At 36.1% G+C, this 26826-nt stretch overlaps 2 protein-coding genes and 1 pseudogene across 2 annotated transcripts; 2 read left to right on the top strand and 1 right to left on the bottom strand.

Annotated features, from left to right (window-relative positions):
* Positions 1–8715: 8715 nt before the first annotated feature.
* LOC113317587 (succinate dehydrogenase subunit 7B, mitochondrial-like) lies at positions 8716–10910 on the top strand. Its single transcript, XM_026565747.1, has 4 exons — positions 8716–8832; positions 8924–8995; positions 10223–10325; positions 10477–10910. Exons 1-4 carry the CDS (start codon positions 8773–8775, stop codon positions 10509–10511), a joined length of 270 nt encoding a protein of 89 aa, XP_026421532.1. The 5' UTR covers positions 8716–8772; the 3' UTR covers positions 10512–10910.
* A 1523-nt stretch (positions 10911–12433) lies between these two features.
* LOC113317345 (LIM domain-containing protein WLIM1-like) lies at positions 12434–15028 on the top strand. Its single transcript, XM_026565472.1, has 5 exons — positions 12434–12744; positions 13508–13604; positions 13694–13728; positions 13844–13933; positions 14462–15028. Exons 1-5 carry the CDS (start codon positions 12607–12609, stop codon positions 14657–14659), a joined length of 558 nt encoding a protein of 185 aa, XP_026421257.1. The 5' UTR covers positions 12434–12606; the 3' UTR covers positions 14660–15028.
* A 57-nt stretch (positions 15029–15085) lies between these two features.
* Positions 15086–18844, bottom strand: LOC113317344 (annotated as a pseudogene).
* Between the last annotated feature and the right edge of the window lie 7982 nt (positions 18845–26826).

Below are 26826 nucleotides of genomic sequence, written 5' to 3'. Positions count from 1 at the left end.
CTTTAAACCCCTAGGTGTCCCTAGTGGACGAGTTATAGTCTCGGGAGGGATTACAAGAGATATACCCACAAAACTTTACTCCAGACCCTAGCTATCTACGCAGAACCTTGGAAGGCACTAAAGAATCTCCTTGGTTGGCATACTTATTGACTACAGGAGGAAGTACCCTGATGCGAAATTCCAATGGCTGTACACGAGTTTGCACTCAAGCATACTGAAATTCATATAAAGTGACAGAGCTCTACTCAGATAGTTGCACTATGGACATCAATATCCGGAGTCAAAACTAATCACGTGGATATATCAAGAAGATGGATACAGAAAAACATAGATGGTTTTGATGTTTACTAAGTGAACGGCGTTTCCCATATCTGTCTGAAGGCCTCCGCCAAAATGAACCTATCCTAATGGATTGAGATACTAGTCTGACTAATATCAACACACTGGCATATACAAGGGAACCAGTGGTCGATAACCTAACTCTAGGTCAACACAACTGGCATATACAAGGGTATACCAGTGGTCGACTTTATTGAATTTATTCCTTTTGGTCAAATGGTCTGGTCTCAAAAAAAATTTCTCTTTTTTTCTCTTTTTTTCTCTTTTTTTCTTTTTTTTTTCATATTTTTTTTTCAACTTTTTTTTTCATGGTATCTCAATCACTCTAATTCACCCTAGCATTGGTAACAACTTGAATCGTGAGCCCCACCAAATCACTTAGAAACATATTTAAAAAGAAAAATAAAAAAAGAAGTGAAAAGGACTCAACGAGATATGACGAAACTACCATGTTATTTCTAACACCTGAGCTTTGTGCTTCTATGAATAGACTCTTTATATGTTGCCATCTAATCAGATTGGTTCCTCAACTCCTACAACCAAAATGCTTTCATCCACTTAGATTAGTTAGTGCGATCCTTAATAGGCATAAATTTCTAGGCTCTGGAGTTTATTTATTCATATTGCAACTAAAAAGTTTCTCCCATACCCCCAAACTTAAATCTAACATTGTCCTCAATGTTCTAAAGATAAAATTAAAAGCATGAACAAGGAGAAACTGTTACCATTTGAAGCAAAAGAGATAAGGAAAGATATTACCGTGTCGCATGAATATTGGGTTACCTCCCAAGAAGTGCTAAGTTTAACGTCTTCAGCCAGACTAATAGATGATTAGTCACCTCATGGAATCATAAACTAATAGCTGAAATTTCTGTGGGTCATCAAAACCAAATAGAGCTATCACAAATAAAAGGAATCTGCAACCTGTCAAGAAAATAAGCAAATAAAGCACATCCTTGTCTAGTTTCCTGTTTAAGACAACTACATCTAGCTGTGGTTCAGGTTCAGGTTCTATAACTGGGTCTAAATAAAATATTTTCATGGGTTGGAATTCCTCAAAGCTAAGATTCGGTTCAGGTATTAGAGTCTGGAAAAACTCAAGTAAAAACTTAGAAGCACATAATAATAACCTGAATAATTGAGGATCCTTAAAATCAATCAGTTTTGACTCACACAATCGACCACGATGAAACTAGTGGTCAATCTTAAGCAAATGTATCAACCCTAATCTCTTAAAGTAATTAGGTTTAGTCTCAAAACTAAATAATTGACACATCTGAAATTTATACGTTCCCACAATTGGTTGAAAAATATTTGGTGGGAAAACAAAATCGATCTTGGTATCATAGCCTGGTCTAACCTCATCAACCAGAGGATGGGTTTATAACAACTGAACTTCCTTATGGACATCACTAGGTTCAGGAAAACGTGTATGAAGATAATCTTGCAAAATGGTTGAGGCACATATGTCAAGTCCGAAGTGAGGGACCTTTCTAAGAGTTAAGGCACATGGAGAATGATAATCACCCCCAAACTTAGAGTTATGGGTATCTCTAGATAGACTAGCTACAATTTCCTTAGAGTTTTGGAATCCTGAAAATAGTCAATTGCTTCTTCTAGGTTATACTCAAGTGACGCATCCTCACTCACATTTAATAGTTGTACGAGTTAATTTTCTTCGTTTAAGACCATTGTTTCTAAATCGCTAGACTCTAAAACGGTATTCTCAGAATAAACTCGTTCCTCTAAACCATTATCGACTTCGTAATCAAAAGGAAATACTACATCGTCTAAAACGGGGGTATCTCTAGTCAAATCCTCGTCCTTTTGAATAGGTGAATAATTATTAAAATTATTTGGATTTGAACTAGAAATAGTAGTATCATTGTAAAGCTCAATTGGAGTAACAAATTCCTGATCACTATGCCTACTTATTTCAAATTCTTCATCAACACTATCCTCATCATAATCATCATTATAATAACATGAAAATGGTTGAACCTCATCTAAACAAGTAGTGTTACCAATTTTATCCTCGTCATCTTGATTATGTGAATAACTATCTTCATTTTCAAAGGTACTATTGGAAACACTATATTGGAAATTAAAAGCACTTATGTTCTGGGCCTCTAACAAAATATTTTGAGTCGACTTACATGACTTCCTGATTGAATATAGGAAACAAAGTTCACTCGTTGCATTGCTTTCGTCCATAACTAAGTTATTCATTTCTGCTAACTTACGTGTCGACTCAGCTAACTTACTGTTGACTCTAGTAGAGAGGAATTTTGCTCGTATGACCGGTTGGCGTGTGGATAGTAATTGGGATCACTATGGTATGGACCATAACCTTCAAAAGGCTGATGTTCCCAACCATTATTCACACTATGGTCAAAGTAGTAACGTACATTTTGAAACTCAGTCTGATATTCGTTGTATTGGCTATTGTAATACCAGTTCGACATTCTATTGCAGGGGTGTGAGTTGTCACACAAAATAAAACCCACTGACAGGGGATTCGTGGGTGGATAGAATCTTACCTCCCGTACCAGACGGGCGATGAACCGTTGAAGTCGACTCAGGCCACCGACTCCGATGTCAGTGTACGAACCCGAGGGGCCGAGACAGTATCGTAATTGTCGTCCTTCCCTGCAAACAATTGATATTTAATTTTGACCCTTCCTTAGGGTTTAAAAAAATAATGTCCAAGAATGTCCAAAAAATAAAAATATTCAAAAAGGAAAAGAAAAATTACAAAAACAACACCCTATTTACAGTTTCTAAAAATAAAACAAAATAACTATATACAAAATCTTCTTTTTCACTCCTTTCGGATTCCTCTTTGCTTTCCTTCTTTGGCGATGCTTTCCTTTTATAACACTTTTTCTTCCCTTGTAGCTTCGCTCCAAATCTGAAAAGAATCGAAAAATACTAAAACGCGTAAAAAGAACAAAAATAATAAAAATAAAAAGAAACCTAAAACAAATCTATACACAAATCCGCGTCGGCGGCGCCAAAAATTGACGTAGTTTTGAAAGTGGTAGTAAAGTTCGTTCAACTCGGACTTGATAAGACTGGATTTAAGACTTAAAAATAAAAACAAAGAAAATATATATACAAAAGTTGTCACAATATCGAGAGAAACTGGGACTCAGGATTCCACCAAACTCATAACATAAGGTTCATATGTTAATTCTTTAAACAATTATAGCTCAATAAATAAAGACATGGACTCTTATTTTTGCCAAGGAAGATTCTCAAAACATTAGTTGTAAATCATAAGCATGGGACATCAAAACATCTAGGCAAGCATGACCCATCAAACGAGATGACAACTAATTAATCAAAATCATGAATCAATTTAAAATAGTGCAAAAGTCATATAAGAATTACATATAATTACCCATGTATGATATTAGGCTTCCTCCATCATCCCAATATTTGGTTTTACCTCTTCATGGTGAAAACATGCTCAAAATATTTATTCATGGCTCCAACGTGTTTGAATAGAGTGAAAATACAAGAAAAAGATAAAACAGATCAACTGCAACGTTTATAAGCGTTACAGACTGACTGTTATAAAGGACTACAGAGAATATAAGACTGCCTTCTAAACGATACTTATTTGTTGCAGTAACTAAACTACACCTCTCTGCGACTGACTTAGGGCGTCAGTTCTTCTTCTTCTTCCTCCTCTTCCTTGAAAGTGCAAAAACGACTCTGCAACTTTCTTTCTCCGAGCAAAGACCTTCGTTGGCTCTCCCGTGCCTCTCTAACTTCACCCCAAAGTCTCGATCCCCTCCTCTGACCTATCCCAACTCCTTATATACTCAAAAGTTCCCCAAATCACTCGAGTTAATCTCCGTTTTCTTCACCCACAATCCAGGGGATATTTTTTTTCTTTTCCACGGAAAATAACTCTCTGGGATAACTTCTTACCTTGTTGTCCGTCCGTCTGTTGCTGTAGATATCTCTCTCATTGATATAGTAAATCTGCAAAGAGATATTTTCCTTCATGTTGGTCACGTATCTTCCATAATTAAGACAGAATATTTCCGAATATGTCTTCCCTGTTTTGATTAAAACTCTCTTAAGTAAATATAGGAGATGATCCTAGACGTCCATATACTCTCTTAATAGTTCACGTATCTTCCCAAGTTATCAGCAGACCCTAAAATGTTTCCACCTCCTCTGTTTTATCGAAAACCAATCAATACCCTTCCCTTTTCGATTCTGATGTATATACCCCTCCTGTTTTGTTGTAACAGGTTGTTACTACTCCAAATCAACGAAGAAACCCGACATAAACTTGCCCTAGTCTCGCCTGAAATTCCCATGAAAGTCCATGGGCATGTTTTGCATCATCTCGATGATCCAGCCAATTATGATCGATGAGAAGACATATACCATCCCTGTTTAGCCCAAACAGGCCCGTTCAAAGTAATTCTGGTGATTGAATCTCCCTGGAACACGTTTAATAATCGAACCCTAATTATGTACGTGAAGAACAATTTTCCCGCCAAAAACCATAAAACTTGATTCATCTCTTGCCGATTATCCAGCCAATTCTGGGCGAAACTAAGACCATTACCAACCCTGTTTAGTCTTTAGAATAAACCCATTTGATTTCAGCCATTGAATCTCCCTAGAACAGCTTCAATTCTTCAACCCTAATTTGGTGCCTATTTTCCCTCCAAAACTCAAAATTCAAATGAAGAAGATGACCTTCCCCTTATCCATTTGAGGGGTCCGAATAGCAAGTGTCCTCCGGGGTGCCCGCGCAACTTTTCGAGCCGATTTTTCCAAAAAATGTTAATTGGCCAAAAATACCTACACACACATAAAACACCATAATAAGTACAAAAATGAGCACTATCAATATATAGAATCGAGACAAATTAGACACAAAAATGTGTCTATCAGTTTTCGGTTTGGAACATATTAACTTTACGTATGGTTTGTTAAACAATCTAGTTGCTTATGTTATTTTGTGTGTCTTGCTTTCCTTTGGAGATGTTGATTTCATTTGTTTTTGGCTTGGAACATATTATATTGGTTAATCTATGTCAAACGTTGCAATTTTTATGTTTTTTTTTTCAGATCGGCACGGTCGAAATTGTAATAACAATGCCGGTATACTGATTTCTTTTCCGGACCAAAGGAATTTAGAATTCCGGCATGGATACGCTTTTATAGACAATGCCGATACTCTTTCTTTTCCTCACACATAAGTGATCTGTGTATAATTCCGGCATTATTAGGAAGTTAATTTTAACGCGGGCACTAAACCTGATATCTCTGTATACTTATGGTGCTTTTCCGGCATAAAAGAAAAAAGACTTTCTAAGCTGGGACCAATTCCCGGCATTGTAAAGTTTGAACTAAATCATGCAGGCATGTCCATAGCATATGGTTTAATGATTACAATTCAAGCTTCCAAAAAAACAAAAGGTTGCGTAGCAGTGAACCACACATTTCCACATTACTCTTCATCACTTTCTAATTTATGAATGGGAATTTCTCCCTTCTCCGGGTTAATTGATAGCTTCAACGCATCCCACAATTGGTGGTTCTCCTCATACAATTTCATCTATTCCTCCGGGTGATTGGGGACTATATCCTTGTTTTTAGTCAACGGACAAACCGGTGGCAATGGAATTTTTTTCTTGAGCTTCAGAATAATGAAATGATTCCCGTTCACAAACACCACGACAACTCTTCTCTTCTTAAGAGATCCTTCGCACTTTTGCCACTTTGGCGTATAAGTTGATTGTTTAGTGGGGGAAAAATAATGAACAACACAGTTAAATGTATCCGCCACAAGATGCCTACAAACCGGCATTTTCATCCAATATTCAGTAGGAAGGAACTTCATCTCGTGCTCTGACCCTAATACCCAAGCATGCAAACTATCAAACCCTTCATCATCATCTACCAATTGTTCATAACAGCTCTTGTTTTTCATAAGTTGTTCGGCCATCCTCTTTCTAGCATATCGGAATGGTGTCATCCTTTACTAACCGCCGTCTCAAAGATTCCTAATTGTTCGGTCACGTCATGATAGCCATAATTTTCATCTCCATCGACATCATCCGTATATACAATATAGTCGCGAATAAACTCAGGAAGTTGGTCTACATAACCCTCTATTTTGGTATGGTAATGTCTATAAGTATTACCTGTTTTGGAATCCTTAAACATCTTCATATTACCAATTTTCAGCTTAATTATATCCAATCAATCCTCTGCAATCTGTACACTTCCAACGTCTTCGGTATGTGTTGGGAGTACGTACTTCCTTGGCCTACCCCTTCACTTTTTAAAAGAGACTACTTCACCATCTTGTTGTTAATGACTAGGCATTGGTCGCTTACCTTTTCCATCACTTATATTTGGCGTGACTTCGGAATTTTCAGCTTGATGTACTTGACCTGATGTAGGTTCCTTATTCAGCCTTTCATTTTTGATATGCAAAGCCGCCCCTTCAACTATGGGTGTGACTTCGGAATGCTCTCCTTGTTCAATCATTGTTGGTACCTTCCTAGGCCTACCCCTTTTCTTTGTAACCTCCGCTACATCGACTCTAGGCATGGCATCCGCTTCCTCGGCTTGTTGTTCTTGTTCAATCGATGCGGGTACCTTCGTCGGCCTACCCCTTTTCTTTGGAACCGACATTAACTAGTGTCGTCTTTGTCCATAATTTAAAAACCACGCCGGTAATTGGTGCCGGCGTGCTCGATAATTTATATATCACGCCGGTATTTAAGTTCAAAATCTTTAACTCCTGGATGTTTTTCTTGTGGTACCGGTATGGTAAAGTTAGGAGTGAACCATGCCGGTTTGGATATTCCATGGAATATTCGGGAGTAGGTAAAAAGTTAACTGCGTGCCGGCATGAATTTGTTTGGTTGAAGACCACGCCGGCAATTGTTTCAAAATGAGGGATATTTTTAGCCGGCATGGAAATAGTATGAATACCGTGCCGGTTCTGATGGTGCCGGCGTGGTATTCATACTACGAGTATGCCGGCACCAAGCTTTTTCAGAGAAAAAAATGGCGGTTTCAAAAAAAAAATCAAATTTTCGACCTCTTAGCAGCATTACCTGTGTGTTGGGGATGCTTGTATGTTGAACTTGTTTACTTTCTTGGGTTGGTTCTTCAAATTTCTTGGTTGGTTCTTCAAAAAACACTTCATGCTCACGAAAATCATGATCCAAGGGTGTTGGTTCATCATATAATTCAAATTGTGAGTTGTTATCATTAACCAAAGATTGAAGATATGCTTCTTGTTGTAGTTGAGCTAAAGACTCAACAACTGCAATTCTCTCCTCACAATCATCTTCCATTTTCACAAAAAAAATTCCACTCAAAAATATTTTTCCCTCCTTCTACTCTCACCTCACTCACACAAATTCAAATAAAAATACACATTAATCTATCCCCCAAATACTTAAGATTTTAGAATTACATTCTCCATTAAGATTAGCTAAAGTAAGTCACAAAATGCACAATAAACATAGCAATGAAAGATTCAGAAAGTACTTATAATTTCAATAAGGGTTGTTATCATTACACTTACCTAGAGATTTCTTAACTGTAAAAAGGAAAAACAAAATGAAATCCCTAGTTGTATGGTCTAGTATCCTAGCTATAAACAGGAAAGACCCATGTTCTATCATAATTAGCAAGCACAGTTATATTTCTCCCCTAGGCATTTTCACAAACACCATCAGATATTCAACCAGAAAATCTAAATAAAAACCCATCTTCTAAATCAAATAAAACCCATATGAAAATGAAAGAACCCATGTTCGACCATAAAATATTAATAAAAACCCATGTTCCGAATCACATAAAACCCATATGAAAATGAGTATGGATGAAGAATTATACATGAAGATGATGAATGATTCTAAAAGAAGCTTTTAAATGATTTGAAAGAGATGGAAAGATGAGACGAGAGTGATGATTGAGATAGAAATTACTCGATTTGTTGAGAGAGGTGAAGAAGATATCAGTTGAGAATAGATCTAGGGTTTGGCTCCTCATCACCCATCTCTGCTTCCGACGGAATGAACGAAGAAAATGAGAAAGGAAATGATTTTTTTTTGATATAAAACGTGAGGGCATTTTTGTCGATTTCAGTGAGTCAGGGGTTTGAGCCACCTACTCAGCAGCATTTCAATGCCTGACTCCCTATGGCCCGAGTCAGGGGTTAGGTTCGACTCAGATGTCGAGTCAGGGGTTGCTAAATTTACAAAACAAACAGTCTGACTGCTGACTCGGCGCGAGTCAGGGGTTGACTCAGACCCAGACGCCGAGTCAGCTGCAAACAAACAAGCTCTTAGTCTTTGGTATGCGAGCTGAATAATCCGCTTCTATCTCTTTCATTTTCTTTCTCTCTTTCAGAAATCAAAATCAGTGTATTTCATTATGGCGTTTCTACTCAACAAAGCCTCCACGATTTCTCGATTTGCTTCTTCTTCTACTCAGGTGGGACTTCGGTTTAGTTATCGATTAATTATTTGGATCAGTTTTACATATATCTTGACTGATTTTTTTCCCCTTTTTTTTTTCTTTGTAGAAAGTGAATCCATCGTTTCTTCAATCATCTCGCCGTGGATTTCATATTGAACTTGGTGCTCGTGAGAAAGCTGTGAGTACTTCGATTTTATATCTTTTTAGGGTTCTAGGAACGGTTTTTTATTAGATTAGAATTGCAAAGATATGCTGGCCCAGGTTAAGGTTTTTGATCTACTTAGATAAGAAAACAGTTAATTTCTTGGTGAGGACACGAAAATGGATAGGGGAAATGCTTAAGAAGTGCTGATTTTTCATCCTACAAAGATTTTGTGGTTCAGAAGAAGGTGTCTGATTTCCCAAATATTTATTAGTTTTGTGTTTTCTTGTTCAGCGAATTCTGAAAAATGGCAATACTACTAAGAAAACATTCCTTAAGAACTGTACATGGGTCGCATAGATACTGTTACGGGTGTCCAATACCGATAGTCGGAGAATCCGGTTTGGCATTTTAAAAAATGGTACTGTAATGTTATAGGAATCGGTAATGTATTAGAGCACACAAATTCAACGTAGTTCCAAAAACACTCTTTGTACACCTCTATCGCAGAACATTTCAGTCCCACAATGCTAGCAAACTTCGAACTTCCTCTCTCAACTCTCTTTACGAGGGGAGTAAACTCCTTCATTTTCTCTTTTAAATGTTTCTCCACTTCACATGTACAAAGCACGTGGAAAGCAAGACACCTTCAAAAAAGAATTTAACGAAAAAACTTGAAATAAGTCATTAGATTACATGAATGTGTATACTTAGACTCACATGATTTGAAAAATCAACAGGCAATGTGCAAATAGATACTTCGACTCATATTTGTTGTTTTAGCTCGTTTGATCGACAAGGACTTCTTTACAAGGAAAAATAGTATCTATGTTCTAGAGCTAAGCTAAATGTTTATCGTACTTATTGGGGTTCCCATACATTTTGTTTTATCTATTGGTTTCAGCAAACTCTATAGTGGCTTAGTGCATGGTTTTTCTTGCCAGTCCCTTTTCACGAGTTGTCTGGCCATATTTACTATCAAATTTCTATTTTATGATTTTTGTTCATAACAGATCTTCCTTTTCGAACACTTGTTTACATTTATTGGTTTCATTCCAATTTACGAACTAGATGGAACTTTTTGATGGTTCATATTTTTAAGGCTAAAGCGCATCATTTGGAAACAACTACCCATTGAATGTTTGTGAGCTTTATTCTTTCTCGTTCGGGTTATTGGCTTATTGCCTTAATGTTTGTCAACTTTATTAGGATTTGTTTACTTTTTCCTATGTCCAAATTTCATGACCATAAGCTTTTTTGTAGCTTTTGGAACCACACCCAGCGCTGAAACGTTTCAAGTCTACTAAGAAAGCTGAGCACCTAGTCAGAAGATTCGGAGATGTTCTTGCCCTTGTTGTCATTTCTGGTATGCTATAGTATACTCTAATATGATCCCTTGCCGTGCTTTGGTTGATCCGTTCATGATTTTCTTCCTGCAACGGTGCAACTATATATTATATATTGTAAATGAAATGCTTGGCAAAATAAGTGTTTTCTTTTTTGTTAACTTGTTACAGGAGGTTGTTATGAGGTGTATGTCAGAAAAACATGAAGGGAAGAAGCTTGTAAGGAGGCAAATTGAGGGGAGATCATAATGTAGGGTATTCTCCTTGTAAGCTTTGCTTTGTTCTGCTCATTTCCCTCCTTTCTCATTAAAATCATTAAGTCTTTTCAATCACTCCTCTTAGATCTTTTTCCGATAACTTGAATAAATAAAGAAAGTTTTGTAGCTTATTGAGATTAAGCTTGTAAATAAAGAGTGATTAACAGTGGGTTTGTCTAAAAATAACTAAATAAGGATTCTTCAGTGAGATACTTCCTGCCTTTGGTGTGCAGTGAAATATTTCATAATTACTAAAATCACGAACATTCTGGTGTTTCAGAATGTAATTGTCTGCTTTTTCAGTAAGTTCCAATTGGTATCATAACCATACATCAAAATTACATTTCATTTAGTAGCTACCCTAATGCATGTTACTGCCTTCACTTTCCCCTGGAACTTGATTTTGTTTATGGATCTTTCTTAATGCTGAAAAGAAAGTTTATCTCAACTTGCTTTAATACTAAACTGTTAATATGATTACAAGACCTTATGCTAGAAAAGAAAATGTGGTCGGATTTTTTTTCTTTTCTTTTTGTGTGGGAAAAAAAAGTTACAGTTGCATATAACTTATTCGGTCCCCCGTGACTGAGTCTGCTATTGGAGCTGTTGTTGTCTATGTATGGATAAGCTGATGAATGGGGTCCCATACAAACAAAAGAGTTAGTAAAGACAATTTAAACGAAGATTAAAAGAGACTGTTAGCAGGGTTGTTGGTTTGAATTTTTCTAGATTTCTGAATTCGTCATTGATGATGAGACCAAGTATGTGGGATAACAACCCATCTTGTTGGTATTATTGGTGGCCTGAAAATCATACCCCAAAATCCAGTCACTACAAATTGTGTATACGTGTACTTTCATCGACATATCTGATTTACAAATTACAAATGTGACAAGGATGCACACTTCAGCCAAGTAAGTCTTAACATTTACTGTGGCCAATTGGTCATAGCAAATTTTGATGCGAGGATTTATTTTCCTTTGAAATTGGACACCAGGGTAGGTTACTTGCATGAGAGGCATCTTGTTTGGATGCAAAAGGTAAAACCAACAATTTCCAGTATGGCAGTATCTAGCAACTCTGCATGTCTCTAAAGCAGACAAACTGGAGCATGATGAGCAGTGACTGTGTAATCAAGAACAGACAAAGGAGTGAAACAGAAAACGGGTGCATGATAACTTGATTACCCTAGGTTAAAACCAAAATCAAAACACCCAAAATCCAACAAACAAATGGTAATGAAGCTAAAGGTGGCAGGGAGGAAATGAAAGTGTGTCCACCTTTAATCCTTGTTGCTGTCTCATGCATTTATTCCTCTTACCTTCTTTTGAAATAATTGGAGACAAAGAAGAACAAACAACTCCACTGCGTTTTACACCACACTCCCTTTATTCATTACTTGCTCCTCCTAATTCCTAAAACAGATTGTATGGAGCTGTTGTACCATTATAATGACCTGTTCATTCAACATAACAATGACCTGTTTAATGTAATATTAAAATATAAAAGCAATCGGCAATACTTTAATGATCAAAATTCAAAACCAGCTTATTTCACCGTATGACTTCCTCCTAGTTTCTGCTAATAGATAGTAACATGATATTATGCGGTCTCCACAAAGTCATAGCCACCACTGCAACTCCACTTGATCAATGTAGATGACATTGGGATTGAATTAGTAGCATTTTTGAATTTAGTCCACTTAATCAATGGTGTATTAAATTGAGATATTTGACTTAATCAATTTGTAAAAAAAAAAAGATTTCGAACTAGTCACTGTAAAAATTTGATTTTACAGTGTATGAGTTATTTTCTTATTTTAATTTTCAAAACTAGGATTCCCTTTTGTTGATTATAAAAGGTGAGTAGACTGCCGTTATGTCTGACCATCATCTTCTGAGCTGGGATTTCTCATAGACAGACAGATTCTCATCTACTCTCTCTTACATATTCCCACCAATCTCTTCTCTTCAACTTCTTCATTCTTATCAAAACAGAAATAAATTAAAAAGAGTGATTTATTTTTTAAAGAGAAATAAGAGAAATGGCAACTTTTGCAGGAACAACCCAGAAATGTAAAGCCTGTGAGAAAACAGTCTACCTGGTTGATCAACTCACTGCTGATAACAAAGTTTATCACAAAGCTTGTTTTCGTTGTCATCACTGCAAGGGTACTCTCAAGGTATAATATATAACTCTTTTACTTCTGCTCTCGTATTTTTATCTGCGGCCTTTCCATGTCAATGATTGATTTTAGATCGTCTATGTTGTTTAAATTATGATAACTTGATTTGGGTTTCTTGTTTTGGAGATCTGTCTCCTTGTTGCTCAAACTAGTAGTAAACTTTTTTGGATTGTTTTGTATGGATTGAACTTGATCACTTCTGAGTATTGGTTTTGATCTGCTTTATTGTGATTGAACTAGTACTTATTCTTCTTTAATTTTTAAAAAAATAATCCTGATTGGGGTTAAAAAAATAATCTTATTGATTATGATTTTGGGACTGTTGCTCACTTGATCAATGAAGGGTAAAATAGAATGTTATCTGAAAGGCTATGCTTCTTTTTGTCTTCCATGATTAACTTTCAAAACTTTCTTATTCGATCAAGAATTATGATTTTGTCTGCCCTATAACAGTGTTGTGTTTTGTTTTGGTTGTGTGTTCTTGTTTTCTCTCTTTGCTATGTTGCATTTGGTAATGTTCATTAGTGAACTGTGAATTAGATTTGATGTTCTTGTGTGATGAGCCATAAGTTAATTCGAATGTGGACAAATGGTTGATCTCTTGGCCAAGTTGAGTAAGAGTAGTGAATTCACATCATCTACTTTTAGGGGTTCATGGTTGCCTTATTGAAGCATCACGTGTTGATTATTCATTTTGTGGCTGTTTTTCTCTGCATTTTTATTTTTTTCACTTGTTTTAACATTCAATTTTCGTTTACAGCTTAGCAACTACAACTCTTTCGAAGGTGTTCTGTATTGCAGGCCTCATTTCGACCAACTGTTTAAGATGACTGGGAGTTTGGATAAAAGTTTCGAAAGTAGGCGGCAATTTCTTAGTAGCTCTTCACAAAATCTCTTTTTCTTCTTTTCTTATGTTAATATAAATCTATTCTATTTTCTTTTCTAGGTGTTCCTAAAGTTCATACCAGGTCAGCTGATCAGGTATTCCATGGATAACTTCGATGAATCCCTCTCATTTATATGTATATAAGTATAAGGTACATGGTGATCAATGTTTCTAAGTTATTAATTTTTTCGTTTGGCTGAAATTTCATAGGGCAATTCCAGCAGCAAAGCTTCGAGTATGTTTGCTGGAACTCAAGATAAGTGTGTTGCTTGCAAGAAAACCGTGTACCCTATTGAGAAGGTAAAATTTCTCTTCTTTTTTTTAAAATTTTACTTGTTACTTTGGACATCTTTGAACACATATCAATAACGAATGCAGTGAAAAGGCTTGTAGGTTAGGCCATGTGTAAAACAATCTCTACACGTATCCTAACTGCAACAGTCTGTAATGAACTATAGTGAAGTATCCTATGAAAGGCTGCAGATAAAACTACGAGAGCAGAAGTTCTAACCTTTCATATGAGCCCTTAGTTCTTTTCGATCCATTACTGTGGAGCTTGAGTTCTGATTTCCCAATACTTCAAAGACAACATGTCAAATTTCTATGTATATCTGAATCAGTTTGTAACTTTTCCTAAGACCATTTGCGCAGGAGAAGCTCATGCTTTCTACCAAATACTATGCCTGTTAGTGGTTTTTTTTTTTACCTCTGTAACGTCAGAACAACAAAAACACATCTCTCATTGAATCTTATGTTTTCCCATAGTATTACTTGAACCATTCTCTAACGCAGCCATTGATCAATTTCTCAATTATGTTGCTTTTGCAGGTAACAGCAGATGGAGTCTCATACCACAGGCCTTGCTTCAGGTGTTCATATGGAGGTTGTGTGATCAGCACATCCAATTACATTGCTCACGAGCACAAACTTTACTGTAAGCATCACCACACTCAACTTTTCAAGGAGAAGGGCAACTTTAGCCAGCTTGGCAACCAAGGAGTACCAGAGAACACAGTAACCATATAAACCACTTCAAAATATGCGTCCTCATGGAATGTTGATCACATTGAAGCACTCTGAACTGACAATGTATGATCCCCCTACCTAAAGCGGGTTGATTAAGTTTGAGTTTAAGAGGCAACATACGGCTTAAGTGTATACAGTACTAGAGTCTTTTTATATATGTTAAAAGTTTTTATGAAGAGATTGCTACTCAGACTTTCAAGTTTCAACCAAGGAAGAGCTAGATTTGTTGTGTTTGTTTCCAATTTCTAAATTCTTTAGAATGCTAGGTGTTTGGATAAATAAATCAAGTGGTTTTGTGTAAACGTTCTTCTGTACTCCAGAGCTTTCTACAGCTGAAAAATACAATGTTGTGCTGTTGAATCTTTTGCAATAATTCTTGTAGTGCTTGTCAATATTTTTAGGGGAATAAGAATAACTCTAGATTGTCTTTTCCATGCACGCAATAAAACTTCTAAATGCTCTCTATTTTCATTCAAATATGAAAGCATACACACTAAATTCAAAATGCAACTAGCTAAAGAAAGCAAGAAGCCAGTAAATGCAGTTTCTCAACAGAGATTTGAGAAAGATGACTTATTGAGGTGGTGGTGGTGGTGGTGGTGTCAGGTACCCGTACTCTTTTACATCTTTGAAAAAACCCACCAATTCGTTAGTGTCTGGGAGATTATTTTTTACCACAGAATTTTGTTTGAATCTTTCAGTACAGGCATGCAGTTTAGGGAATTTATGAGCTTCAAGAAGCTTCACTCCTGCTACTTCTTCCATAGGTTCAAACCAGTGAGCTACAAATGCAAATGCCAAGTCAACAGCATAATCTTATCACCACCAAAAAACTTGCTGCCATCTCCAATTGCACTTTGTTCTTCTATGGTTTTCAGCATTTCCATAATGTCTCCTTTGGTCTTCTCATGTTCTTCACCAGATGTTGTTTTGAAAAAAGTTCTAAAGCTCACACCCTGCAAACAAACGAAAGCCAAAATGAGAAATGGAGTTTATGAGCTTTTCCCAATTATCCCTAAAGAAAACACTTTTGAACTTAAATCAAGTATTTGACTACAATTTATACCTTTTCATCACTGAACTTAATCCAAAACCTTGCAATCGATTTCTCGTATGGATCTTTCGGTAGTAACGGATAATCGTTCGGCCACGTTTCTTCGGTGTATTCAAGGATAAGCATGGACTCTAAAATTGGCTTTTCATCATGAACAAAAACCGGTATCTTTTTATAAACTGGGTTATACTTCAATAACATTACACTCGTGTTCATCAAATCTTCTTTTATGTACTCACTAGTGGATTGCCCGTGCCATAATGGCACGGGGGCGGAAGGGGTGCTGGTGCTATGGCTAATGCCTTCGTCGGTGTATCGGGTCGAGTTATTTTCAATCACCAAACTTCTTTCTTTCATTAACATGTTACTAAAATGGCTTCTCTAGCAAAGACATGGTGTAATGTAAATTTTATTATGAATGTAAAAGAGAAATTCTTCAATGGTAACCTGTAGATGCAAAACATATAAATATCACTGGTAATATCTTCCAAATTCCAGACCCTTATCTCTCTGCCAAAGCAAGTTGTTAGCCGCAAGACTCGCAACAAAAATGAACAGCAAACTAATAAAGAATGCAACATTATCTATACAATTGTGCTCAGTTTGAAAATGTTATGAATCATCACAATATTATCACCAACAGTAACTTTCTTTGTACTTCGGCAGAACACACAGTCAATAGTTGTACTTGCGAAGAGATTGTTGAATAATCTTAGCAAGGACGCTCGCCGCGATGTTCAGCCGTTTTCTTTTAAGACCTCTGCAAAATGTATTGTAATAAACTTCAATTTTCTAAAACTTGATTATTTATCTGTCAATCAAAAGATTTTAAATATTGACAGGTAGGTAAAGCGCATTCGATTGGGTTCACAGACAACTTATACATACACACCTACGCCAAATATCATAATTATCCAATTTATCCATCATATATGGAGATTGGAATGCAGTATCTTTAATAAAATGAGTAAAGCATGTGCAAATCTTCTCTTTGATCATTTTGATGTCCGTGGGTATCTTTATCCTTCCATACTAACTGAAATGAGATCTTTCAAATATGGAGACTACCATTTTTTAGCCAATCATCTGGTAATTCATATCGGCGTAGGAACATTATATTTCTCTAGAGAATATTTCAGGGAATAAGGAGGGTTATGGCAATGAACCCTGCAATACATATACCCCAATTCTTATAATCCTTGGCCAATACACGAATTAAAATTCAATAACTATTCTAGGTAACACACTTGAGATAAATCCTTGGCCAACACACGAATTAAAATTCAATAATTATTCTAGTTAACACACTTGAGGTAAATGAAAACAAAAGATATTTTCTTTTAGGAACCCAATGTGCTAAATAAAATTGAAACATAAAGAAAAGAAAGTCCATACCCCGAAGATGGCAGGATAAGAAGCGCCATAAACTACATCTTATCCAGACAGCAGTTCAATTTCATATAATTGAAAAATCAAAATGGGACAACTTTAATTTGATGCTTTAAATTATGAATCCTGATAGCTAAACCTGGTTTTACATCTGATATGAATAGTGTAGTGGAACATTGTCAATCAAACTGGATAAAGGAATGATAAAGACAACAAATCATTTCAACCATCACTATTTGTCAATTATTTAACTTAACAAAAACACTAATGATAAACTCTTAATAGAAATGTATCCTTACCCCTATCCCTGCATTTTTTATAAAGGACAAACCTGAGTAAGAAAAGCAAAAACATCCGCTTAGTAAAACTTGAGGCTCTGCATTTTTGTGCACTGATCACGCTATACAATGATTTGATAAAACAACTATACCAAAGAAGAATGCAAGCATACACAGTTGAGACATAATATAAAAACTAACTTACACGACCTGCCAAATACGTGCCATAAACACTCATGTGCTTATAATTCTACAACATTATTGTGTGAAAGCCTACATCAGAAAAAATGAAAGTGCAAACTCCAAAAATAAAATAAAATAAGGCAGGGCCCTTGAGCAAGTTTGCACCAACAGCTACCCTCACAAATGTAATTCATGGAAGTGTGAGTTCAAACCATCCAGGGAAAAGTAATGGCGGACATAGATATTAGACAAAATATTACAATGAGCCCGCGGTGGTATAACATAGAAAATACACAGTAAATATGATTTTGAATTGAATATTAGAGCCTTTTTCTTTCAGAATATAGCAAGTAGACTTCTATAAGCAAAATATTTTCCATGTACATTTTATGGGTCTCTAAAGCTTACATCAATATGCAAGTGTCTGAAATTCCAAAACTTAGTATCCAAATTCAAAATTCGCCACTGCTCTTTAGTAGAATCGAATCAAATTAAGGGTTTAATCAACCCATACCCATAATTAACTATTCAAATCATATCCAGAATTCAACTTTAAGTTTTAGGGTTCGTGAACTGAAAGCAGAGATGAGTTGATGAAACCCTTACCGTTAACGAAGTTGGTGAAGGTGGTTCAATCAATCCACTCAATTTCGATATAGAAAGCAGAGGACGAGGTTGGTAATGGTGGTGGTGGTTCAGTTCAGTAGTTCACCCAATTTCGAATTTAGGGTTACAGGGTAAAGATGATTGAGTATTCAATCAACCAAATCCAAGCTCTCTACTCTAGAATCGAAATTGAGTAAACATTAATCGATAATTAAAGTGTGAAATTGATGAAGATGAAACCGATCGATTTTGACGAAGAAGAAAAGAATCGAGATCGAGAGAGGATTTTTTTTTTCTGCGTTTTTGTTTTTTGGTTTAGTAGAAAGAGTAATAGAGATACATATTTGCCCCTGTATCTAGTGAAATTTACGATAAAAACTAAAGTAAACTCAAAAACACCGAGGGGCAATCGCGTCATTAAGTTTATCAGATTAGTCTACCCTTATATCTGTAGGTATTTACGTTATTTTCAGGCAGGAAAATGTTTAAGTAGGGGTTGTTTCGTCCTTTCATCGTTGAACCAAAAGTTTGGTTACACCAAACAAATCATTTTGCTTTATATTATAGATATATTTGATACCTTTTAATTCTAAACCACATTTAACCTTGAAACTGAAAGAACTAAACCAAGCTCCAATCAACTTCACTGATGATTCTTCTCCCATGCTGTGAGAGTGTAAAATATTGTTGTTATTGCTCATATGATGGTTAGCCTTTCTATATTTATAGGCATTTCATGTTGGATAGTTAAATCTCGAACTTGAGCATTACGTTTTTCATGAAATATTTAAATTAAAAGCATCCGAATGAGATGTCTCATAATTAATTATTTAAACATATTCTTTCTTTTTTTGTATTTTTCGTATAATAAAAGTAGTAGTATGTCATCCATTACGTTTTCTAGGATATACGACCGGATCATAGTGGACTTGAACCAGTATGGTGACTGTTTGTGATCTCTGGTGTGCTCCAAAGGAAGTCAACCAAAACTTCACACACACACAGCAAAGGTGGGCCCCATCCCTATGGAGAAAGCATGGGTACCGCTTTTGATATTTGATGTGCTTTTGAGTTTTGGTGTAGTTTATCGACACAGTTTGTCTAGAGTTTTTGAATTTTTTTATCCAGAGTGGTGTTTTAGTTTCAGTCGTCGTTTAGGTTTCAGTCAACAAATTGATTAACTCTGACTTAATTTAAACATCCGATAAATAGCTAAATATGTAAAATTATAACTGAAATAGGATTTTTGTTGTAGGGCATTGGCCCATGTGTGTGTGGACGTACAAATGTAACCAGGGCTTACCTCGTAGCCTATATATAGAGGCTTAAATCTATGTATAGTACAAACTAGGGTTCCATTGATTTACGATTATCAAACATAGAGATTTAACCGTAATATTTTCATGAAATTTTAATATGTCAAATCCAATCAGGTATTAAACAGTCGGCTAAAATTTCATAGCAATCGGAATATAATGATGTCCCAAAAACCTATTTCAGCGAAACTGTTTACGCTGAGAAAAATCCTAATTTTTAAACATCACCGTAATACCATGATATCTAAAATATTATCCTTTGGATGAAGTTAAAATTTTGGTATGTCTTATATCTTAATATCATTTATGTGTCCTATAATACGCGATATTTCCAGTCGTGTCAATAGAAACGTAATCTGTAACTATCTTATGGTGTCATACACAATTTTATTTCTAGCTCTTGGATTTTCTTGAAATTTTAATATGTTTAGTATAATATTAAGATGAATCTATCGTACATATTTCATCATGATCGGACTATGATAACATTATCTATCGATAGAACAGTTGAAAGACAAAATTTTCAATTTTTAGGGTTAACAATAGAACATATATGTGCATGCGTTTTTGTTACCATATATTACTCAACCCTGAAAAAGCGGGGGTCTAAAAACCACAGCCAATATTTCGTTTGGAAATCTATATGGATTAACTCCAATATAATTCCAAGAGAATCAACTAGACAGTCAGACTCAATAAAAGAAATATATCCAAGAGTTATATCTTTGTTTCTCAATGTAATCAACAAATCAAACAGATAGAAATCCGTGAGCCTGATTATTATGAGAAACAACTTGAACGGTACCAAAGACCAATGTTCAAGTGTCAATCAATTTCAATCAACAACCAAAGGTTGGATTTACCAATTGATTGAACTATTCACAACCTGTGATGTTTCAATTATATTAACAAATATAATGTGGAAAAGAAATAACACATACACCAGAAGTTTTGTTAACGAAGAAACCGCAAATGCAGAAAAACCCCGGGACCTAGTCCAGATTTGAACCCCACACTGTATTAAGCCGCTACAGATCTAGCCTACTACAAGTTAACTTTGGACTGGAATATAGTTGAGCCCTAACCAAGTCTCACACCGATTAAGGTATAGTCGTTCCTTACGTCTCTGAATCCCAACGGGACTCTACCCACTTGATTCCCTTAGCTGATCTCACCGCAATCCAAAGTCGAAGACTTCATAAACAAATCTGTCTTCCACAGAAAAGTTTATTATGATAGATAAATCTTTCTCCCACAGAAATACCTACGATGTTTTGTTCCGCCTTTTGATAAATAAAGGTGAACAATAACCAATTGATAATCACGTATTATATATTCCCGAAGAACAACCTAGAAATATCAATCACCTCACAATAACTTAACTATATGGTAATAGAACAAGTTATTGGTGGAATCACAAAGAATGAGATGAAGATCTTTGTGATTACTTTTATATCTTACCTATCGGAAATAAATCTCGAGCAAATCTTAGAGAAGATAGTACTCAATATGATAGAACAAGTAAGATCAGAACACGCAACTACAAAGAAAATAGTTGGGCCTGGATTCAGAATCCCAATGAAGTCTTTAAGTCCTTAACCTATAATGGTTTTAGGAAAAACCTAGGTTAAATGAGAATCGACTCTAGTCGCAGCTAGTATCACACAGGAGGTGTGAGGATTAGGTTTTCCAGTTGCTAGAGTTGTCCCTTATATAGTCTTCAAATCAGTGTTTGATAGCTTTGAAACAAAGCAATCAATATTCACCATTAGATGAAAACCTGATTTAAGATTCAAGCTAAGTTAGCTTAAAACCAAAGCAATATCTCTCCACGGTTAGATGGTCTTAGCTTGTTACACTGGTGCGCTTCGTTTACGCAGCAAATTAATTACTTCTTTCCACACAATTAATTGGTAATATAATGGCAAGGAGTTCGTTCCCACGAAGAGCAGGGAGTTTCTAGCTGTTAAAAAGTAACTGAACTGAGGTTTTTAGATTTTTATCAAACTAACTAATAAAATAAAAATAATAAATAATGGTGTAAATCAATAAGGAGAAAGATGATTAGGGAAGCATTCGCCGTCACTGAAACGAAGCCTAATTAAATGCAAATTTATTTCTTGTTGAACTTATATTGTTACCAATCGTAGAATAGAAATAAGCTCTGCTATCCCCCGGATTCCTATTGCCACTGGATACGGAAGCGCTCGACTACCAGATTTTATCCAACCAACCCACCAAGAATAAGCTCCCATGGTGTAAATTAGTCGAATGCTTTACATTCTGTGAATCAGGTTGATCCCAGCATCAGATGCATAAGCTCGGCCTGCTTACTAGTGTTATCTTTACACACAATTGCTTAACAAAATCCCTTTGTCAGCTCTTGCGATTTACTACTTGTGTAAAGAGTTGATGTGACAATTACACGTGTCACACAACCCTAAACTAGTAGAAGAAATATTGATTGGTTAATTTAATTGATTATTTTAAATAACCCCTAAATATTCTTAGACAATAAAAATAATAAAGATAATCAATAATAACATAAAACTTGAAATAAACGTAGTTAAAAAAAATAATGCTTCATGGTTGAGGACTCTGAAATCATCCGTAATCAATTAAAAAATTAACTACTCGTAATTATAAAGTACCGGCAAATAAATAAAGAAGAATTCATTTAAAATGAAAGCTAGCTCTTTATGTTTCTATCTCTCTCCCTAGTGAAGAATGGTAAAGGAAGAAGTGAAAATGGAAGTGTTTCTCCTCCTTGGAAATTAATCCAAAAGAAGAGGTGGTAAGAAGAAGTTGTTTTGGTTCCTTTTTATAGCTTCCCAATCCCTCCAACAACGATCCACAAAACCTGCAGTGGGGAAGGATTAAAAATCCTAGCCGCCTGTGTCTCTTCCTGCGCCTGCAAACTTCACATGTGATAGAAAAATATGGTCAACTGGAATTACGACACGTTGCTTGGAGGTATATCTTCTGTAAAAAACATTTTTGTCTTCTGACGCGTATGGGAGAAACGAGTCCAAAATCAGTTAGTAGGACCAAATGATTCTGCTACCGTGTTGCATGTAATAACTTTAACAGACGCAGCACAATCCAAGATTGGCTCACTCTTCAGAGGGACCCTGGTATGGCAACGTGTCTTCTTATGATGCTGGCTATATATTCAATTTGATGATCCTTGTTATACCAAATCCTCACTTTCAAAAGCTGCAACTGAGACAAGTCAGGGCTTGTCTCTTACGGTCGGTCCCACCTTACTTTTCTCTTCTGTTGCTCGTGAAACTGGAAGTTCAATAGGACCCGCCATGATTATCAACCCGAGCTCTATCGACCCGAGCTTATTCTTGCAACTCCGGAAAACCACTGTGATGCTCGTGCTTCATTCTAGCTTCACCAATCATTGCAGAAAGCCATCATCTTTGTCGCTGCCATGTGCACTACCATCTCTGCCAAGATCATCGGCGTCACTTCCTTCCCGTCTGCCATCGAACCTCATCACTGATATCAACCATAGCAAACCTGAACTCCTCATACTCACCCATCATCTAGCTCATCACAGCCTCATCGTGATCATCACGAACTTCTCGAGCTCCAACTTCAGTCACCAATCATCATCTCGACTCCATCAATGGCAGCAAGCCAACTTCTCTGATTATGTTTCCTCTTCTGCTCCTCTCCATCGGAGATATATATCTCCTCTTCCTTCTTCTCTGCATCTTCACCACGACCCATCTCGTCATCGTCGAGTTCAATGGCAGCGAAAGAATAATCCACAGCCAAATTCGAGTACGAGCGATTTATCAAAATCAGGCTAGTACCCAAAATTTCTATCAGCTTAAATGACCCACTGATGTCCGCCAAATCTCGAATATCACTTTTCCAAAATCCATCATCGTCGTGATCATCACGATTATCAAGTTCCGACTGCCATAGCTTGTGTTCTGTTTAGAAATAGGGAAGACGAAGTGCCCTGAGTAAGAGATCGGGTGCTTTAGTATTATTTGAATTCCTGCCTTCCCCTTTGTAAAAGACCGAACTTCCCTTAGCAGTACCCATGAAACAATCTGCCCCTTAACAGGAAGGTGTCCCTCAACCTTCGGTTGGGTTGCCAATAGCATTTCCATCGTAAATGACCACTTTGCCCCTTTTAGTCTTCTAAGTTCTTGTTTTGCTCATAACTTCTTCATACGAACTACGAATGACTCCGTTCTTTCGCCATTGCCTTTGTCTTCTCGTCCTCTACAAAATGGAAAGTAGAAATCTTGTACTTGAACGAGTTCCACTTGGTCTTTGGCCCTTCTCTACTTGTAGCTAGCTTCTTTTATTGCACAATTAAGCGCAAATTCCCTTCTTTTTGGATGATTCACCTATGAAACACAAATAAGAGAAAACAAGCATAACATACAATAATTTGCAAGAAAACCAACAAATACTAGCATGGAATTGACACCAAACATATGTGAAATATGCACTTATCAAATTCCCCCGCACTTGGCTTTTGCTAGTCCTCGAGCAAACTATCTAACCTAAAACAAAACAAATCTCTGTCGTTGAGGACCCGGTTGCACGTAGCATGTTAAACAAGCCTTTAAACCCCTAGGTGTCCCTAGTGGACGAGTTATAGTCTTGTGAGGGCTTACAAGAGGTATACCCAGAAAACCAACTCTAACTTCAAAGCGTTCCAGCGTCCCAAGCATCCAAAGAGCTATGAGGACATAGAGTTTCTACATGCTAGTAATAAGAAGTTAGAAATACCAAAGAACATATTATCATTCTTAAATGTTGAGTGCGAAATAACCACACCATAATGAGAGAACGCATGTTTGAGAGAGACCAATAAGCATTTCGCCTCGACTTCTGCCTCACTTAAAAGGATTTTATGATAATTGCACTCAATAAGACGGCTTTTTATGGGTCTCACATGTGTGCAGGTAGGAATGAAGAGAGAAATCCTACACACGTTGAATGGTGGGAAGGAAACCTTTCGAATTATTTCTGAAGACCCCACAAAATCGTGGGAAATAAAAGACTTTTTCTAATGATCTATACGGAAGGAAATCAACCATTATAGTAAGGATGGGAGTACTTACCACCTTCACATCCAATCGGCAGTAATAATAGTACCACTCTCACAGCATCCAATAGAAACGTCTTCGACTCGTCTTCTTTTACTTGTTGATCTTCAATCCTCGGTCTTCAACTGTCGATGATAAACTCTTGAACTTCATAGAATTTTGACAATTTATAAATATTTTCCTCTAATTCTTTGTTGCTTGAAACTTCTTTATAGATTTTTCTTCCTCATGGCTTTATTGATGAAATAAATCCTAAATGCAAACTTTTTTGTATTTTTGTATTTTTTAATTGATTTTTTTTTCATTTCATTTTTTTAATAAGATTGCAACTAAAATAATGAATTAAAATTAACATGGCCATGAGAGAAGTACTTTACCGCTTTGATCTTCACAACTTGTATTGTCTTCGTATCATAAACTTCAATAACTCTCATCTTTTGATTTTCTTTGCTCTTATAAATAAGTCTTCCACTTGGATATAGAATTACACTCATTGTATGTAAGTCTTCAACATGTGTATAAAAATCTGCTCATTGTATGTTTCTTTACTTGGATATGAAATTTTCTCTTCCTTGTATTGTTGCTTGTAAACCTTAAACGTTTTCAACTTTCCTTGTAGATTTTGATGTCGCTTCCTTGTTGATGATGATGGTATGTTTCTATGGACCTGTTGTTGGCGAGAGAGACTGGTGCTGATTGCAAATCAAACTACAAGAAGGTGGCTTTCATCCATAGACGTCACCCTCATGATTGAAAAAATTAGCACTCAAGAGACCAAAAATAATGCTGAAAATGGTGTGAAATTGGGTATCTCACCATTCCACCCGGAATTAACATACAGTGACACACACTCAAAAATAAAGTTTTTTAGTCAACTACAAAGAATTGAAGGTCTGGTGCCTCTGTTGATATGAAAATAGGTTGTCTCAACTAATTATTAATCATCAACTCTAATATTGCATTCCCCTGCACCTAATTTGCCACCGGTATGATTAAATCCATTATTTAACACTCTAACAAGCAAGAAATCCGAACGTAGTTCCCTAACACTTCCAAGTTCAGTTATGTCCGTCAGAATTCTCTATGTAAACATACCTAGAAATATGCTAGTGACTCTAAAAATCTCTACAAGTTGAAGTTTTTTTGTTTTTTTATGCAAATATTTACAAAAATTTTGAAAAAAAATCGACTCAAAAATGTTTAAAACTCTATATGCAAAATACTGAAAATACTCCCCCACACTTAAACTTTACATTGTCCTCACTGTAATTGAGTCATCCAAAGTAAAATAAGGTGGGAAATAAAACTATGGTATGCAACACTAAGAAAAAGAAAACATACATATAGAAATACAAGACCAGTTGGTTGCTTCCCGTTCAACGCTTAGTTTAACGTCTTCAGCCCGACTTGACACTCTGTCAAATTACTCCTCTAGAGGGAGCAAATCACGTATCTCAGGGGAACCTACATCAACCTTGTCGTGTGGAACCTCCCTTTAAACCAATAATCTGAAAATATGGAAGTCTACCCAGAAAACAATCTGCAACTCTAGTAACAACTTCACACAATTATTAGCATAAGGTATAAATAATGAAACGGTTACTTTATGGAGGTTTCCCCCACACTTAGTTCTTTCTACATTTGGAAGTGGATATAGAACAAAGAATTCAGGGACTTCAAAAGGTTCCTCTCGGTGAACCTGCAAATTGCTAGAATCAAAAACATCAAGTGGTGGATTCTTAGAAGCAAAATAATTCGTTAAAACTTTGGAAGCACACAACTCCAATCCTAAGTGATGTGGATAAAAAAATTTAGAAATATGCAGAGGATTAGACAAACCTTCTACAATCTCTTGTATTACAGGATCCTCATCATTTTTAAAGAATTGCAATGAATTATTTACCTTATGTGTATCGTGGTCCTCTATCAAACTTTTTATCCATTCTTCATCGGTTTCTGCTTCAACTAAAGTCTCAGCATCATTATAATCCTTGGCAAGCTCAATTGGGTCTTCCATGACTTTGATCAATTTGATTTTTTTCTCAATCTCAATCTCTTCAACAACCTCGTTATCAGAATCAGAATCATCTCCTAAAAAGTCTAGTTCATTGGTGCAAATCCTAAAATCCTCGTTTGAGTACGTTACACCATTTATAATAATAGATATGTCATACACAATCTCTTCCTTTTGAATAGGTGAAGGATCTTTATTATGATCCGGGATTGGAATAATCGTATCATTGTTGCAAGGACTTTC

The sequence above is a fragment of the Papaver somniferum genome, chromosome 10 (genome assembly GCF_003573695.1).
Source record: "Papaver somniferum cultivar HN1 chromosome 10, ASM357369v1, whole genome shotgun sequence".
NCBI classification, from domain to species: domain Eukaryota; kingdom Viridiplantae; phylum Streptophyta; class Magnoliopsida; order Ranunculales; family Papaveraceae; genus Papaver; species Papaver somniferum.
This window is presented reverse-complemented; position numbering and strand designations above follow the sequence as displayed.

Bases quoted from the DNA above. Each gene is read 5' to 3' on its own strand.
- LOC113317587 (XM_026565747.1), top strand. From the start codon at position 8,773: ATGGCGTTTCTACTCAACAAAGCCTCCACGATTTCTCGATTTGCTTCT. The intron at 8,833-8,923 runs GTGGGACTTCGG...TTTTCTTTGTAG, and splicing joins TTGCTTCTTCTTCTACTCAG to AAAGTGAATCCATCGTTTCT. The intron at 10,326-10,476 runs GTATGCTATAGT...AACTTGTTACAG, and splicing joins TGCCCTTGTTGTCATTTCTG to GAGGTTGTTATGAGGTGTAT.
- LOC113317345 (XM_026565472.1), top strand. From the start codon at position 12,607: ATGGCAACTTTTGCAGGAACAACCCAGAAATGTAAAGCCTGTGAGAAA. The intron at 12,745-13,507 runs GTATAATATATA...TTTCGTTTACAG, and splicing joins ACTGCAAGGGTACTCTCAAG to CTTAGCAACTACAACTCTTT. The intron at 13,605-13,693 runs GTAGGCGGCAAT...TTTCTTTTCTAG, and splicing joins TTTGGATAAAAGTTTCGAAA to GTGTTCCTAAAGTTCATACC.